The sequence below is a fragment of the Octopus bimaculoides genome, chromosome 11 (genome assembly GCF_001194135.2).
Source record: "Octopus bimaculoides isolate UCB-OBI-ISO-001 chromosome 11, ASM119413v2, whole genome shotgun sequence".
NCBI classification, from domain to species: Eukaryota; Metazoa; Mollusca; class Cephalopoda; order Octopoda; family Octopodidae; genus Octopus; species Octopus bimaculoides.
The window spans coordinates 54,550,942-54,568,612 of NC_068991.1; the positions used below are offsets into that span (position 1 = coordinate 54,550,942).

Below are 17,671 nucleotides of genomic sequence, written 5' to 3' on the forward strand. Positions count from 1 at the left end.
CAGAAGGAATATAAGAGACACCACGACAATATAGCCAGGCTTGTCCATTGGACACTTTGCAACAAGTATGGACTTGACAGAGCAAAAAATTGGTACGACCACAAACTTGAAGGCATTGTTGAAAACAGAAATGCAAAGATCCTTTGGGATTTTATGATTCAGTGCGACCATGAGATTGAGAATAGGAAACCGGACATAGTCTTAATTGAGAAAGAAAACAAACTATGCTGGATCATAGACATAGCATGCCCAGCTGACAACAAGGTATGCGATAAGGAAGAAAGAAAAGTTGAGAGATATAACAGGTTAGCTTGGGAAATTAAGCAGTTGTGGTCGATGAGAAAGGTAGCAGTAGTACCAATAATTGTCAGAGCCCTGGGAACAGCGAGCAAAAATCTCGAGAAGTACATGGAACAAATAGGGGGTGCAATAAGGGTGGAGCATTTGCAGAAAACAGCACTGCTTGGAACCGCTCGAATACTCCAGAAGGTGCTCGAAAAATAGGAGGTGTTACCTTAGTTCACTGGTAGTGAACAGCTGACATTGTACTACATCCCCCAGCGTTAGAAGCTGTGCAAAGACAATTAATAATAGTAATAATAATTAACATCTCTGGTTGAAACTTGGATACAGTTTGCAAAGGCAAAAGAAGAAGAAGAAGAGGAAGAAGAAGAAGAAGAAGAAGAAGAAGAAGAAGAAGAAGAAGAAGAAGAAGAAGAAGAAGAAGAAGAAGAAGAAGAAGAAGAAGAAGAAGAAGAAGAAGAAGAAGAAGAAGAAATGAGGATAATGACAAAAATACAATAGAAAAAGTATCATATTTGCCTGTGTAAAAGTTTTCCTAGTTTATACTTGATTTTTACTAAAGAAAAGTGGGCTGCATCTTATACATAGGGTCAAAGCTAAAACCGTTTTGAAAACAAAGGGGAAAAAATTTTCGTATCAAGCTTTAATAACTAAATTAGGAGTGCAACTTATACACAAGTAAATATGGTAACTCAAAGCAAAAATAATCTGAGGTGGATTAAAATTAATTGCAGCAACAAAGAAAAAGAAATAATCAAGACTGATAGGTGTTGAAGCATTGGACTGTTGACCACTTGATTGTAATTAGAACGTTGGTATAGTCTCAGTGTTGTTGTTGTTGTTGTTATAGATGGTGTTGATGTTGTTGATGGTGTTGATGTTGCTGCTTAGACTTAGTGTAACCCTGATTAAACAAACATGATCAAAAACATTCCAACAGTGACCATCACATCTTTTATTCAGGACCATGCTAGTCAATGTGTCCTTTTCTTTTTAAGACAGTAGGGAATGATTTAAGAGATATTTAGCTTCTATTACCGACAAATCAAGCAACTGCATGGAGGCTCACTCTCTTGTTGAGCTATGTTCCTCAGCTCTGATTGACAGAAGTTCATCATATGCATGTGTGTGTGTGTGTGTGTGTGTGTGTGTGTGTATGCACGCACACACATTTATGTTTGTATGTGTGTATGTATATGTGTGTGTTTGTGTCTTCTTGTCTTGACATTGTGCAATAGTTGTAAATGAATGTCACTGTCATACAAGCAGTGTCTTCATGCCTAATCTTCTGTGGAAACATGTTTAGTCATGAGGAAATGATATCTTGCTTGGAAAGAGGTGAGAGCTGGCAACAGGAAGGGAATTCACCTGTAGCAGATCTGCCTTACAAATTCTGTCTGACCTATGCAGGCCTGGAAAGGTAAATGTTAAAGTTATGATGTACTCTATAAAGTCTCAAAGAAAATTCCCTTTCAACAGCCACTGTAATAAAATTATACTAATGACTAGGTTGTAGATGTATCATAATACTTAACTCTTTAACTAGTTTCAGTTTGAGAGTTGTGGCCATGTTGGGGCACCACTGTTAGCTTTGCTATACCTTCACTACTTGAAACCTCCTCTGATATGTGGCATTTGGTGAATGAGGGAGTTTGATGCTGTTGCCCTCATCTGTTTTTCCTGCTGTGCGGTAGGCTCATCTGGAACCCTTGACAGGAAGAGATCCAGTTTTGTTTTGAAGACACCTACATCTATGCCATGCAGGTCTTTCAGGATTTTTGAGGGGATATTGAAGAGCTGTGGGTCCTTGAAACCCAAGCTGTTGCGGTATCTGGTCCTGTATTCTGATGGCAATGTTGGGATTTTTGACACTATGCAGTGATACCCCTTTTTGGTGTTTGTGCAACTTTCAATGCTGAAGTTTGTTGCCATTTTATAGCAATGGTTCTCAGACCTTTGGAATTTAAAGTCCCTTTTCTCTAAATGGCTTTTTACAAACACACACCCTACTTGTAAATGTTTTGCACAAAAAAAACTAGGCACTTGATAATTTTAATCAAACTGCCCTTATATTCACCTTCCTGCAACTTAAGAAAACACCTCAACACATCGTTGCTGCCATCTTCATTCTCTTTTCCAACAGGGGTAGAATGTATCTCTCCTGCAGCAAAACACCTGTACCTTCGTCTCTATCATACTTTAACTTCTCATCACCTGGTATAAAGCCCCCTCCCCCTATACTACTCCTCAGTTATTGGAAACCTCATCGGTGTTGGTGTCATGTAGACAAAAATACCCAGTCCACTCTGTAAAGTGGTTGGAATTGGGAAGGGCATCCAAATGCAGAAACTATACCAAAGCAGATATTTGAGCTTGGAGCCATCCTCTGACTCATTGGCTCCTGTCAAACCATCTAGTCTTTACCAGAATGGAAAACAGACATTCAATGATGATGATGATGATAAAGCTAATTTTGTGCAGTGGTTTATTACGCATGTTTTCTTCAACAATCCAATCCAGCATATGCTGCTTTTTAGATATTTACATGTTAAATACTTATGAAAATTACCAAAAACAGCAAGACCTTATATAATGAAATTATATTGAACCTTGACTCATTATCAGTCTACTTAGTGATAACACAATATTCTCATATTTTAATCCAAAGACAAATTACTTTGAAAATTTTTTGTTCCAAGTTTGAATATTTTATTTTCCATAGAAGATCCAAACCCTTTTACACTCAATGCCTTCTATAGCAGCTCTTGATATTTGCCATCTCCTTGTCAGCTTAGAACATACTCAGATGAGTACTCTTGGCCAGGTTAAGTACTGCCTCAAGCAGTAGTGTAGCTAGAGTGTGTGTCACCCAGATAGCCCTTCAGTTTGGGCACAAAAAATACATATTGCCTACAGCAGACTCAAAAGTGGTGCCATTCCCAGAAAAGCATCACCCAGAGTGGACCGCCCACTCCACCCTATCTAGCTATGCTAGTGGTCTCAAGTCCTAGGACTCATTGGGTCAGTTATTCAGTTTCCATGGTGTATAAATGACTGAGATCACAATATTTCCCCCTGGATAGGATGTCAATTCATCGCAGAGTTACTCTCTTATGGCTGAGTGGACAGAAGCAGCATAAAGTGAAGTATTTTGCTCAAGAACACAACACCAACTAGTCTAGGAACCAAAACCAAGATTTTGCAATCATGCATACAACACTGTAACCACTAGATCCTGCACCCTAAACACTAGGTCATGCACTGTCACTCCAGGTATAGAATCATTGCTTTAAAGTACTCAACACTATCATGAAATAAAATTAATGTGAATATAACAATTACATGTGTTTTAAATGGTTATCAAGATTTTTCGACAATGTTATGGTTAGTATGTCTGAAGAAATTGTCAAGCCAGTTCTTATAAAACTGAAACTTCAAAGTTCTATTTCTTATAATGGAATGTTCTTTTTATTTTGATTTTCATAGCACTTCATCATGACTATGCTGGTGACGAATCTCTGTCTGATGCTGATCAAAGAAGAACATCCTTTTTGAGGAACAAAAATGCCCACCATTCTTTAGATGAACCAACTCTGCATGATTCTAGTCTTCCCGGCATGAAGACTGCAGCGAGTGAGTCTCATTTGGTCGACAGCTATTTAGGAATTGATAATGAGAGAAAGAAATCTACTTCCAAACTTTCTCTTTTGGCTGAAAAACTCAGTGATCCAAAGGCCAGCAAAGCAGCTAAAAATTCCAAGTCACCATTCGCAACACTGTTTCGAAGATCAAAATCCAGGGAACCTTCTCCAACTCCTCGAGATATGAAATCTAAAACACTCGATTCATTGAAGCCTGGCAAACTTGGCAGGTCTCAACGCTCCAACAGATCTATAGCTGGTTCTCAGAATATTCAAAAGGGTAATGTGGAAGGTGGCAGCCCTGCAATTAATATCGAAGGTCCTGATGGATTGATTCCATATGAGTTTCAGGATGTCAAAGATATACACCATGGATTCAGCAATGTCTCTATGGGTTCCGACTATGAAATGTCCGAGGCTGAAATTGCTGAAATGAATGCCTTGACTGAAACTATGCATGAATATTACTATTCTGTACGCATCTTCCCTGGGCAGGACCCCAATCAGCTATATGTTGGTTGGGTGACCCCTGGCTTTCACATGGGAGGCAGGTCCTTCGATATGAAGAAGATCAGGAATGTCATCATCTCAACCCAAGATGTAGAATATAAATACAGACAAAGGTAATCCTATTTTTACTTTTATTACTAGTGTTGCTATTATTTATACCATAAGTAGCATACAAGGTACTGATACAGATTTTTATAATTTATGAAGTATCTGGTACTAAATAACAAAATATTTGAATATTTTTTAAATGCAAAATATTTTTATCAATAATTATATAATGTATATTATTTGATTTTAAAAATATCATTCATCAAATATTCAGCATATTGTCTAAATTACTTTAATTACACTAACATCTGACCATTTGTGGTGATTATCTCTTTTAAGACCTAAATAACTACATCGTTCATCATAGCATTAGAATAAGGGAAATAAATATGTTTATGAATTTGTTTCGAAAGATTCCTGGTGTGAAACTATGTGTTGAAACAGATATTGTTATATTTCAGGATGGTCATATTTTTTTTCCTTGCCAAATATTTGGCAAGAAAAAAATTTTGGAAAATGACCATCCTGAAATATAACAATAGAAAATAAATACATTTACTTTTTATATCCCATCCACACAAGCATGAGAAAACAGATGTGAAGATGACTGTAATAATGATGATCATGTTAGTAATGATGGTGGTGGTGGTGGTGGTGGTGATGGTGGTTGTGATGATGGTTAATGTTTTATGTTCTTTCATTCCAGTGTAAGCCGCAAAAACTGTTATATGGTATGTGCAGGTGTATTACAACAGCGTTATGGTGGAACTCATGAAGAATCAAGCAAAAAATCCTCACCAGGTCTTGTTATTGGCTGCTACATTGATACAGCCACAGGAATATTAAGTTTTAGTGTTAATGGAAAGGAGGTGGCAAATAAATACCAGGTAATCGTTCAAATTTTTTGTGTTTGTTTTTCTTACAAGTTTTCATTTTGTTGTAATATGTTTTTATTACATTAATCTGTAGGAGCAGATTGTTGCAACCTATTTCCCTCTCTAATGCCATTCTTTAAAATCTGGTAAAAATCTAGAATTCAATGAAATTAGTGCTGATCTATATTGGTAAATATTGGTTTTACATTTTGACACAAGGCCAACAATTTCTGGTGGTGGAGATAAGTTGATTACATAGACCCCAGTGCTCAGCTGGTATTTATTTTATTGACCCTGAAGGGATGAAATACGAAGTGAATCACAGCAGTATTTGAACTCGGAGCCTAAAGTTGGAAGAAATGCCACTAAGTATTTTGTCTGATATGGTAACAATTCTGCCAGCTCACCAGTAAATATTAATACATAAGAGAGTTATAAGAAGGTTTCACTGAGATGATTTGCTGTGAGGAATGAAAGAGTTTCTTTAAGATGGAGATCAGCTGCAGATTCTTCTCTACATAAATACAACCTAGAATGAAAAATGGATGTTAAATGATGATGATGTGTGTGTATGTATATAGTTCAAAAAAACAATAACAAAAAAACAAAAAAACAACAAAGTGAGGACGTGATATGGATAGTATTATTGGACGCTGAGGAAAGGAAAGAGAGAGTGTATGACGTTTTGGGCGTAGCCCTTCGTCGGAAAGATGGAAAGTTCGGAGAATGGAAGAACGGAGAAAGAGGAAAATGGTACCGATGCCCACGAGGTTACATAGATAGATAGATAGATAGATAGATGGATGGATAGATAGATAGATAGATAGATAGATAGATAGATAGATAGATAGATAGATAGATAGATAGATAGATAGATAGATAGATGGATGGATGTATGGATATAGTGAAGGTGATGGCTTAGTGGTTAGAGTGTTGGGCTCACAATCATAAAGTAGTGAGTTCAATTCCCAGACCAGGCTATGTGTTGTGTTCTTGAGCAAGACACTTTATTTTCACATTGCTCCAGTTCACTCAGCTGTAGAAATGAGTCGTGATGTCACTGGTGCCAAGCTGTATTGGCCTTTGTCTTTCCTTTGAATAACATTGGTGGCATGGAGAGGGGAGGCTGATATGCATGGATGACTGCTGGTCTTCCATAAACAATCTTGCCTGGGTTTGTGCCTCAAGGGGGAACTTTCCAGGTGCAATCCCATGGTCATTCATGACCGAAGTGGGGTTTACTTTTTATATATAAGAAGGGAGAAAGAGATAGATTTCCTCCTCTCATTACCCTATTACGTTTACACACTCCCTAGCTTTCAAGCATCTACCATTGACAAAACCAAGGAAGGTCGAAATCACATGATCTGATAGTCCTGGTGGTGATGGCAGATGATTATCTCCCTCTAGCAATATAAACACAAGTGATTATATGCGCCACAAGTCCATATGAGAGATTCTCTCATGGTAACTATCAGAGTATTCCATGTTCTAACACAACATCCACTTTTACGTAGGGATAAATATTACCTTCTTTATATTTAGCATATGATGTTACAATTATTACATGATATTAAATCTATTATGTCTTTATTTCAGGTTGAACCTGGAACCAAACTTTTTCCAGCTGTAATTTTTGAACCAACAATCAAAGAAATGTTCCAGTTTGAATTAGGACGGACAAAAGTAAGAAGTTTTAACATGCATTTATTTTATGTATATTTTTACCTTTTATTTGCTTCAGCCCATAAGCTCTGGTCATGCTGGGGCACTGCCATTGATATTTATCATGTTCATTTATGTCTTGAAAAGTTATTTCCTTTCTTTGAGTATCTTCAATTTCTTGATGAGGTCAAATTTACATTTTATTATTCTGAGGTTGATGAAATAACTGGCACTCTGTTGGTTATGATGACAAGGTTTCCAGTTTATACAATCAATGGAACAGCCTGCTCTTGAGATTAATGTGGAGGTGGCTAACCACTCCACAGTGTAAAATTAATATAGTTCTCAGGGAGATTCAGCATGACACAGAATGTGATAAAACTGGACCTTTGAATTACAGGTACAACTTATTTTTCCCAGTTGAGTGCACTAGAGTAATATGAAATAAAGTGTCTTGCTCAAAGACATAATGCACCACTGAGAATTGAACTCACAACCTTACGATCATGAGCCAAATACCCTAATCAGTAGACCAAGTGCCTTCACATGATTGATGGAAGAAAGAAACTGTAAAGTACAGTTTAATAATCCTATTATGCATCTTAAATCCAAATGGAATTATTTTACAAGTATTGAAATATATTTGGTCAAGGGTCTTACTATTTCTACCTGTCTATCACCTTAAAACAAATTATATGATGAAAGTGTTGCAAATGAAGGACTTAGTATTATATGCATAAACAGATGCAGGCATGGCTATGGTTAAAAGATTGCTTGCCATCCAGTTGGCATCAGGTTCAGTCCCACTGTGTAACACCTTGGGTAATTGTCTTCTACTATAGCCTCAAGCCTTGTGAGTGAACTTGGTAGGTGGAATCTAAAAGTCTGTCATGTGTATATGTGTGTGTCAAAGTGTTCATGTATCCTTGTCTGTGGTTCAGATAGAGAAGGTAACAGATATAAGAGTGTCAAGATTTATATAACTGTGCAACTAAGATTTAGAAGCTCACTTTGCAACCACGTGGTTTTTGGTTCAGTCCCATTGCACAGCACCTTGGGTAAATTTCCTCTACAATATCTCCATGTCAAGCAATGCCTTGTGAGCAAACATGTTAGAAGGAAACTGTGTGGAATCCCATCATATGTGTGTGCATGTGTCTTTATGTCTGTGCTTGTCTCAGCCACTACAACTTGACAACTGTTGTCAGTTCGTTTACATGCCTGTGACTTAGCAGTATGGCAAAAGTGACCAATAGAATACACACCAAATTTTTTTTAAATAAGTACTGGCATTGATTTGTTCAACTAAATATCCGCCAAGGCAGAGGCCCAGCACGGTCACAGTCCCATGTCTGAAAAAAAAAAGGTAAAAGAGTAATAAATTTAATCTGTCAAATTTACAGCTTCCTTTAATGAAGTCTTAAAGAAATGGATGAAGGACTTTGGATCTGAGTTCAAGTCAAATACAAGCAAAAAATAAATAGCCCTGCCAAAAATAAAAGCAAATGTTAAAAAATAATAGCAAATGTAAATAGTGGATTTCATTGAATATAATTTTTCTATTTCAGAATACTTTGCCCTTATCTGCTGCCCTGTTCCGTGGCCCTAAATCTATCCAACCTGCCTGTCCACCACGCTTAGATTTACAAGTAATAAAACCTTCACATTGGGCAAGAGTCCCAAATACATCCCTCAAATCACATTCTATAAAGATGTCAGAAGTACGAGGCTGGAGTTTGGTATGTGACGAACCAGGTCAGTCAATTATATGTATTTATTATGTTTATTATTATTATTATCATTTCATCTGTCCTAATGTTCTGAGTTCAAATTCCACCAAGGTTGACTTTGCCTTTCATCCTTTCGGTGTTGATAAATTAAGTACAAGTGAAACACTGGGATTGATGTAATCGACTAGTCCCCTCCCGCCAAATTTCAGGCCTTGTGCCTTTAGTCGAAAGGATTATTATTATTATCATTATTATTATTATTATTATTATTATTATTATTATTATTATTATTATTATTATTATTATTATTATCATCATCATTATTATTATTATTGAATAAGGTGGTGAGCTAGCATAATCGTTACCATGCCAGGCAAAATGCTTAGTGACATTTTGTCCATCTCTACGTGCTAAGTTCAAATTCCGCCAAGGTCAACTATGCCTTTTGTTCTTTCAGGGTCAATAAAATAAACACCAGTTGAACACTGGGATCAATGTAATTGGCTTGTCTCCTCCCCCAAACCTACTGGCCTTGTACCAAAATTTGAAACCATTATTACTATTATAGAATGAGTGAGCAGCGCATGCTATTAAAGTGATACTGGGGTATATATATATGAAGTCCAATATAACCATCTTGACTACCCATCTGATAAGGATATAGTAGGCACATGCATCACAACCATGTATGCATAACATGATGACCTCATATCAAGAGAAAAAAAACATGACCTTGCTAATGGGGCCCAGTTAGAATTCTTTTCAGGCTGAGTAGCCCATCCTGCTCAAAACGTCCCTGAATAAAGTTTGTTTAAGGATGATGAACAAAACACCCATTTTTCCTGAGGTGAATTATTCAAACCCCAAATAATCCCTCTCAACACACAGCTATGATGCTGTCTCACTACTCCTGCTAGTGATCAGAGGTGCACATATTGTAAACTACTAAGTGCCATGATCAACTGGTTATGGTCAAGTGACTGACAAAGCAAACCTGCAATATCAAGCAGAATATTTGCTGTAACCCATTTTTTTATACCAAGACAAAACTTTTATAATTTATTGGGCATGCTCTGCCCTCATGACAATTCTAAATTAAAAAACAAATAAAATTATTATTATTATTGTTGTTGTCATCGTCGTCGTCATTGTTGTTGTTGAAATATTTCATTTACAACACATTGGTTGAAAATTAAATAATAATTTAATTCTAAGTTGTAAACCTATGATTAATAGAAATAGTCAGGAAAATTAACAACAATTTTGAAAGTAATTTTTCTTCTCAACTTTTTGATAGTTTTTACTATTCCTGTTTTAAAATTTAACATGAAAATCACATTGCTATTTAATGCCTAATTGAGATAATTACAATCTATTGTTTCAGTTTCTATGATGGCTGTTTACATACCAGAAGAAGATAGTTGTCTTGATGTGCTAGAACTTATAGAACATCCATTATTACTGAAGTAATTCATTTTTATTTGTTTTTTTTTATATTGGATATAAGCAGTGTTTTGTTAAATATTTGTATAAATCAGGTAGATATCAGAAAAAAAAACTGAAAGGGAAAGGAGTTATGTTATTTAGAATGATTGGGCAATGAGCTGGTGGAATCATGCAAGACAAAATGTTTAGCAGCATTTCTTCTGATTCTTTATGTTCTGTGCTCAAAGCCTGCTAAGGTCAACTTTGCTTTCATCCTTTGGATGGATTGATGTGGGTCAAATAAATACCAGTCTAGTACTGGGGTCAATGTAATCAATTTGCCTAATTCTTTCTAAATTGCTGGGCTTGTGCCAAATTCAGAAAGAATTATTTAGATCAGTGTTTTGCAAAGGGAATACCATGACAAAATTTAATTAAAATTTATTTCATAAAAGATTGTTCATCATTTTCAAATTTGAGATGAAATATCTTGTAAGTTACTCAATCACCCTGCCATGTAAAATGCACCAATGCTGGTGCCATGTAAAAAGTACTGGTGCTGGTGCCACATAAAATGCACTAGTGCTGGCATCTCCTAAAAAGCACTGGCGATGGTGCCACATAGAAAGCATGGATGATGGTGCCACAAAAAAAGCACTGGTGATGATGCCATGGAAAAAGCACCAGTGCTGATACTACATAAAGAACACTGGTTCTGTTGCACATAGAAAAGCACTGGTTCTGGTTCCACATACAAGGCACTGTTGCTGGTACCACATAAAAAACACTGGTGCTGGTGTCACATTAAAAGCACCAGTGCTGGTGCCACATAGAAAAGCACTGGTGCTGGTGCCACATAAAAAGTACACAATACACTCTGTAAAGTGGTTGACATTAAGAAGGGCATCCAACTGTAGAAAGCATGCTAAAACAGACAATGGAGTTAAGTGGCCTTACCAACCCCTGTTAAACTGTTCAACTCATGTCAGCATGGAAAATGGACATTAAATGGTGATGATGATGATGATGATGATGTTGATGCTACAAATGAGGACTGCAGATTAGTTGGGCAGTGTGTAGAACAAACAATTAACTCTTGGATGAGATGAGAGTGAAATGAAAGTTGGTAACCAATAGTCAGCTAGCAAAAGCTGCAATATTTTTTTAACCTGTCTGTCTTTTATCTTAATATGCTAATAAAAAGTGTTTCTTATTCTTTTTCACAGCTTTCATGCACGAACACTGGATTTGTACCAAGCAGTCTGTTCTCATGGCAATCACCGAGTTGCCCATGCACTCACCAGACACATTGATGAGAAACAATTATACTATTGTATTGAAAGTGAATGTAAGTTGAATCACTTTTTGCTATTATTAGGATGCAGCATAGTGGCAGGGAGGGTTCATGATTTGAAAAAAATAATATAATACTAAACTAAATTACCCTTCTATATTTGAGTTTAAATCTTGCATTATTTCAGTCAGCACAAGCATTATACTTACTTTAGGTGTGCCATGTCCAGAATGTCGGACATAAGTCACAGTTCTCTGATATTTGTTTTCTGTAACAGTTCCACTTCCTGATGTTTAATGCCTTTTCCAACCAACTCATCAGGCTTGACATCCATATCTTTTCTCTGCTTCTTTTCTCTTCTATCTTTCTGGTCATCTCCAGGCTGTCTTTCCTCATCACATGACCAAGAAATGTCAGTCGCTTGGCCCTTATCTCACAAAACAGTTTCCTATTTACCACAGCCTGGATCATCACTTCTCCATTAGAGACTTTGTCTGTCAAAGAACTGCATTTCACAACTCTCCAAGTACCTTCTCATTCTTTATGTTATTGATCATACCTCACTTCCATACATTAATACAGGGTAGACATAGCAGTCCAATATATGAATCTTGGTCATGATGCTCAGAGTACAGTTTCTCAAGATGTTATACAATTTAGAGAATGTGGATTTTGCCAACACTATTTGTTTTTTGATCTACTTCACACATTTTGTATCTTCTGAGATCAAAGTTCCAAGATAGTTGAATGATGATACTTGCTTACTGATTTGATTGTTCACTTTCAGCATGCATATATCTAGTATAATGCTTGTGTATTCAATTGTGGATTCAATTCAATTGTAGTAGCATTGGAGGAAGGAACAATCCACCCAGGTAACACTTTTATGGGGGTAGCACTTTTCATCAGCTACATATGTATATCTTTTCTTACTACTAGCCTTCCCACACCCATAGGTCTAATCAGATCTTGTCAAATCGTCCAACCCATACCAGCATGGAAAACAGACGTTACATTCCACTACCATCATTATGTCTTTCAGTTTCTTTTATTGGTTTTTACCATTTTAAGTTTTCACAAGAGTAATACATTGATTAAATAGTTTCTGGTGTGTGTGTGTGTGTGTATGTGTGTGTGTGTGTGTGTGTGTGTGTGCGTGTGTGTGTGTGCGGTGTATGTGTGCACATATGTGTGTGTGTATGTGTGTTTCTGCATGCATGTGTATGTATTTACACGTGTGTGTATCTGTATATATGTGTGAATCTGTATGTATGTGTTTGTACAAGAGTGAAGAATTTGTTTAAGCATTATGTTTACACAAATCTAAATACAACATTTCATTTTAATTAATTAGATATGTCAGGTCCTTTAAGACATGGATTTCATGGTTTACTAATTTCTATGCACATGGAGTATCACAGTAAAGCCAGGTAAGATTTTAGAAATCCTATTTTAATTAACCCTTTAGCATTTAAACTGATCATAACCAGCTAAAATATTTTGCCTGTTTTATATTCAGACTGATCAGATCAAACCTCTCACACCTACCTTACAATGTTACTCTAAAAATAAACAATCATGTCATTGAAATCTCAAAGCTACAAGTTAATGCATGATTAATTCAAAATGATATGAATAAATAAACATTACATTTGATAGAGTATTTTGAATGCTAAAGAGATAAAATAAACTTGAATTCATTTCACTTTATATAAGAATAAATTCACTCTAAAGTTTATGCAGAGGAAACCATAATAATGTTCATATAATTATCATGTTCATCCACTTGTTTAATAAAATTATAGTTTTCATTTTAAATTATTTACTTGATCTCAAATTATGAAACCTTACCCCTGTTCAGCTGATTGGTTTAACTCTTCTGCATTTAAACTGGCCATATCCAACCCAATGCAAATTTTCTACCTGTTTTATATTCAAACAGGTCAGATCTGGCCTCTCGCACCTACTCTACAGTGTCATTTCAAAAATATATAATCACATTGTCAGAACCTCAAAGCTACACAACAATGCATGATTAATTCAAAGCAATGTGACTAAATAAGCATTACATTTGACAGAGTAATCTGAATGCTTAAGGGTTAATAAAATAAGTCTTTACTTATTTTATCAATAAATAAGTCTTCTATTAATGAATAAGTTTTCACATATTTCACTTTATCTAAAATTATGCATTTTTTTCTTCTGATTTATTTCAAGTGATATATTAAAATTTTTTTATGAATTTCCCAGGTTTATGACTCAGAATGAATACATCATACCCCGCAGTGAAAAAACCAGAGCCTTAACTTTATATCGTAAACCAGTCGAGGCAACTTCATTTAAATTAAGTGATACTATACCAAAAGTGGAAGATAGTGTATCAATTCGTCCTTGCCTTTACACTACTGAGAAAGAAATTGAAGACAGGTTTGTAACTTCTCAGTTGAGACTGTAGTCTTTATCAATGGTTTATTAGTATCAAAATTAATTGAGAGGGGTATTTTTGCTGCAGTGGCAGTACTAGTATCAAAGAGCGTAGTTCTCCAATCCACACCAGAGATTTTGACAAGTCTCTAACTTAATCACCCACATCTTCTTGCTGATATCATAATAATCCAAGCCTTTACTAATCAGTGTACTTGGCTAATGATCAGAAGGTCAGGAGTTCATTCCCTGATGGTACATTGTAACCTTGAGCAAGATACTTCATTTCTTGTTGCTCCAGTTCACTCAGTTGACAATAATGAGTTGTACCTGTAATTCAAAGAGCCAGCCTTGTTACACTGTGCCATGCTGAATCTTTCTGTGAACTATGTTATGGGTGTATGAGTGTGTGGAGTGCTCAGTCACTTGCATGTTAATTTCATGACCAAATCAACAGGAACCCTCAGTGTTGTAACTGATGGAGTGCCAGTGTGAGGTCATATTTGATGATATAAAAGGTATACTAGTATATTAGACAACCTAATTTCAGTAGTGAATATTCAGATCAGATCAACTGGAACACTTATCACTGTAACCAACAGAGAGCAAGACCAATCAATTCCAAAGAGTTGGTAGTTGCTGCTCTGAAATCTTTCCTGCTTAGCAGCATTGGGGGTGTTGATGGTTTGTAACAAAATCACCTTAAAGACCTGACAATTCCAAACTCCACTGATTCCCTCATAAGCTATCCAAGAGTGTCTAGAAACCAAACAAATAGATCCCATCAAAATGTATTTTTCTAATGGGATTTTTCTTTCTTTTTTTTACCTTCATGTAGGGTATGGGCTGAGAGAGATTTCACAGCCATTTCTAGCAAGCTGTATGACTTCATAGAGCTCTTTCTGTTATGTTTGATGTATGTGAGGGCTACTGTTGCAATAATTAAAACCACAGAAATTTAGTAAAACCAAGACTCTTACAAAACTAAGTTGGATGGTAAAGAATGCAGTTTCTTACAATTCCATAACCATTAAATCAGTCTTTTAAAGAATGTTCATTTTGTTCATCACCATCATCATCATTTTAATATCCACTTATCCATGCTTGCCTGAGTCAAATAGAATTTGTTGAGGCAGATTTTCTACAGCCAAATGCCCCTCCTGTCAACAAGCCTCATCTGTTTCCAAGCAGCATATTACATTTTGTGAGTCACTTGATGACCTCATTGGTTCCAGTGCCATGTAAAAAAAAATAACCAGTACATTCTGTAAAGTGGTTAACATTAGGAACAACATCCAGCCATGGAAACCCTGCCAAAGCGGACAGTAGAACTGCATGTGGTCCTCTAGTCCATCAATTCTTGTCAAACCATGAAGCCTATGTCAGCAGAGGAAATGGAGGTTAAATAGTGATGATGGAGATGATAAAGAGTATAAAACCTGATAACTTTTATTGGAAGCTTTCCACATGCAGGATATATTAATTATACCTTTACATTTATCAGCAATATAAAGATTATAAATGTTTAATCTGTCAGTGACTCAGTACTCAGCATCAAGTGTATAGGCATTGAAAATGTTGTTTTGTTTTTGTATTTTCCTGAAATTTACTCTAATAAAGCTGGCCTATCTCATTTCTTGTTTCATATTTTCAGAGCTAAAACTATCCCCAAAGAGTCTCTCTGTCCATATTATCCAATGGATAAACTAAAACAACATGTAATATACTCCTTGAATGAAGCTGTTGTAAAAGGTGCTTCTCATATCAGAGATCCAATTGGTGGAAGCAATGAAAATCTTTTTGTGTGAGTATTGCAGAAATTCTTCTTGCTTCTTTTATTTCTATGTACAGTGTTATCTTAAGGCATGGTCACATAGCTAGTTGTTCAGGGGTTCTAGGAGCTCGATGCTAATCTATATATGTTACAATTTTCTATCAATAAATAAATGTTATAGGCTCCAGTGCATTGCTTTACCCAGGGATATGTAAAGCTATTTAGGCAAACCCATCTAAATAAACATATAAATTCAGTATTTAATCTGTTTTATGCTACTGAAACACTGACAAAGTATAATACAAATAGCTATCTATATATTATACATAATGTATATACACAACTGATTGGCCAGTTACTGTGGTATTCACCACAGATAACATCAATGTGTATACATTAAGTATATTACATAGATGGCTATTTCAATATTTAATGTTCAAATATTTTGAGTCATTCTAATGATATTTATAGATTTACCATATTTAAACATAAGTAAAACTAACAGAATAATTATTCAGAATGTTTTCATTTTCTTCCAAATTTTATTAATTAAGCTGTTTCATTTTTCCGAATTTCATTCATTAAAATATCTCCCTATACATATTTTCCTCTTCATATTTTTAGTCCTCTCTTTCGTGTTTGTGACAACCTTCTGCTGATGGGATTATTAAACGATGATGATCTCATAATATTACTAAGCCTCATTGATCCACCTTCATTTGATCCTAATGGAGAACGAGGTAAATTTCTGTTATTTCTTAAAGCTAGAAATTATCTAAAAAAAATTATCACTAAATTATACAATACACCTTGGCTGCAAAGCAAATTCCTTAATGACACAACCCTGTTTGTGGTGTAATTATAATTTCAAACACAATTCATTGACTTTTTTTAATTAATATTTAAATGTTTATTGAAATGCTTCTTGTTAATATATTCTTATTTTGATCAGTTTCAGTAAAACATGGCTTACTTAGTATGGAGTTGGCAGAACCAGTCAAAGTTGAGGTATGTAGTCTTTTAGTAATTGGATAAGGAACATAATTCTAAACAACAATAAAGAGAGAGTATTACTGAGCATAACCTTTTTTTCATTTTTAGTATTACTAGCATAACTAGTACAGGTATTAAAAAAATATTTATGCCTGTATATATCTTCTTATGTTCTTAATTTCATGAGTTTGATTTTTTATTATTTCATATATTATTGGCACTAATGAATTCATTCATCATCATCATCATCATCATCATCATCATCAGTGACAGCAGCAGTGGCGCCATCATCATTGTCATTATTTAATGTCCACTTTCTATGCTGGCATGGGTAGGATGGTTTGACAGGGAACCAATGAACCGCAGGGCTCCATTGAGTTCCAATGTCATTTTTGGCATGGTCTCTATGGCTGGATGCCCTTCCTAATGCCAACCATTTTACAGAGTTTACGGTGTGTACTAGGTGTTTTTTTTTGTTTTTTGTTTTTTGTTTTTTTGTGCCACCAGCATTAATGTGGTTACCATGTAACTTGGAAGACAGAAATTGGAAAAAGTTCCCACTATTAAGAGGAATATTTGAAGGAGGGGGAGATGGGTGGCCAGGTGTTGAAAGGCTAAAGTGCGATAAAGGTGCAAGCTGAAGGAGATAGGAGGTAACCAATTGTTATAAAGTTGTTGGCATTGGGAAATGTAACAGGCTTAGAAACCATACCAAAGCAGACTTTGGAGCTTGATGCAGTCCTCCATGCCGGCATGAAAATGACATTAAATGATGGTGATGATGATGATACAATTTTGCAGACCAAAAACATCAATGCTTTTTCCATTCATCTAATGCATACACCCACACATCTAGTTCCTACCATAATTTGATCTTCTTTTGACCTCTTACTAAAACAACACTTCCCACCACTTAGTTAAGTAGTGCTGATTCTACACACACACACACTTATATATATATATATATATATATATATATATATATATAT

General features: G+C 35.6%; 1 protein-coding gene across 16 annotated transcripts in view; it reads left to right on the forward strand.

Annotated features, from left to right (window-relative positions):
* Positions 1-17,671, forward strand: part of LOC106881762 (ryanodine receptor 2) — a 381,060-nt gene that overhangs the window by 194,265 nt on the left and 169,124 nt on the right. For all 16 annotated transcript variants that reach the window (XM_014932251.2, XM_014932252.2, XM_014932258.2 and 13 more), the window contains 11 exons: positions 3,790-4,567; positions 5,209-5,389; positions 6,977-7,063; positions 8,611-8,797; positions 10,157-10,238; positions 11,424-11,545; positions 12,846-12,921; positions 13,742-13,918; positions 15,570-15,719; positions 16,314-16,429; positions 16,642-16,697. In XM_014932251.2, coding sequence (XP_014787737.1) covers positions 3,790-4,567; positions 5,209-5,389; positions 6,977-7,063; positions 8,611-8,797; positions 10,157-10,238; positions 11,424-11,545; positions 12,846-12,921; positions 13,742-13,918; positions 15,570-15,719; positions 16,314-16,429; positions 16,642-16,697 — 2,012 coding nt within the window. The remainder of the gene's footprint in view (positions 1-3,789; positions 4,568-5,208; positions 5,390-6,976; positions 7,064-8,610; positions 8,798-10,156; positions 10,239-11,423; positions 11,546-12,845; positions 12,922-13,741; positions 13,919-15,569; positions 15,720-16,313; positions 16,430-16,641; positions 16,698-17,671) is intronic.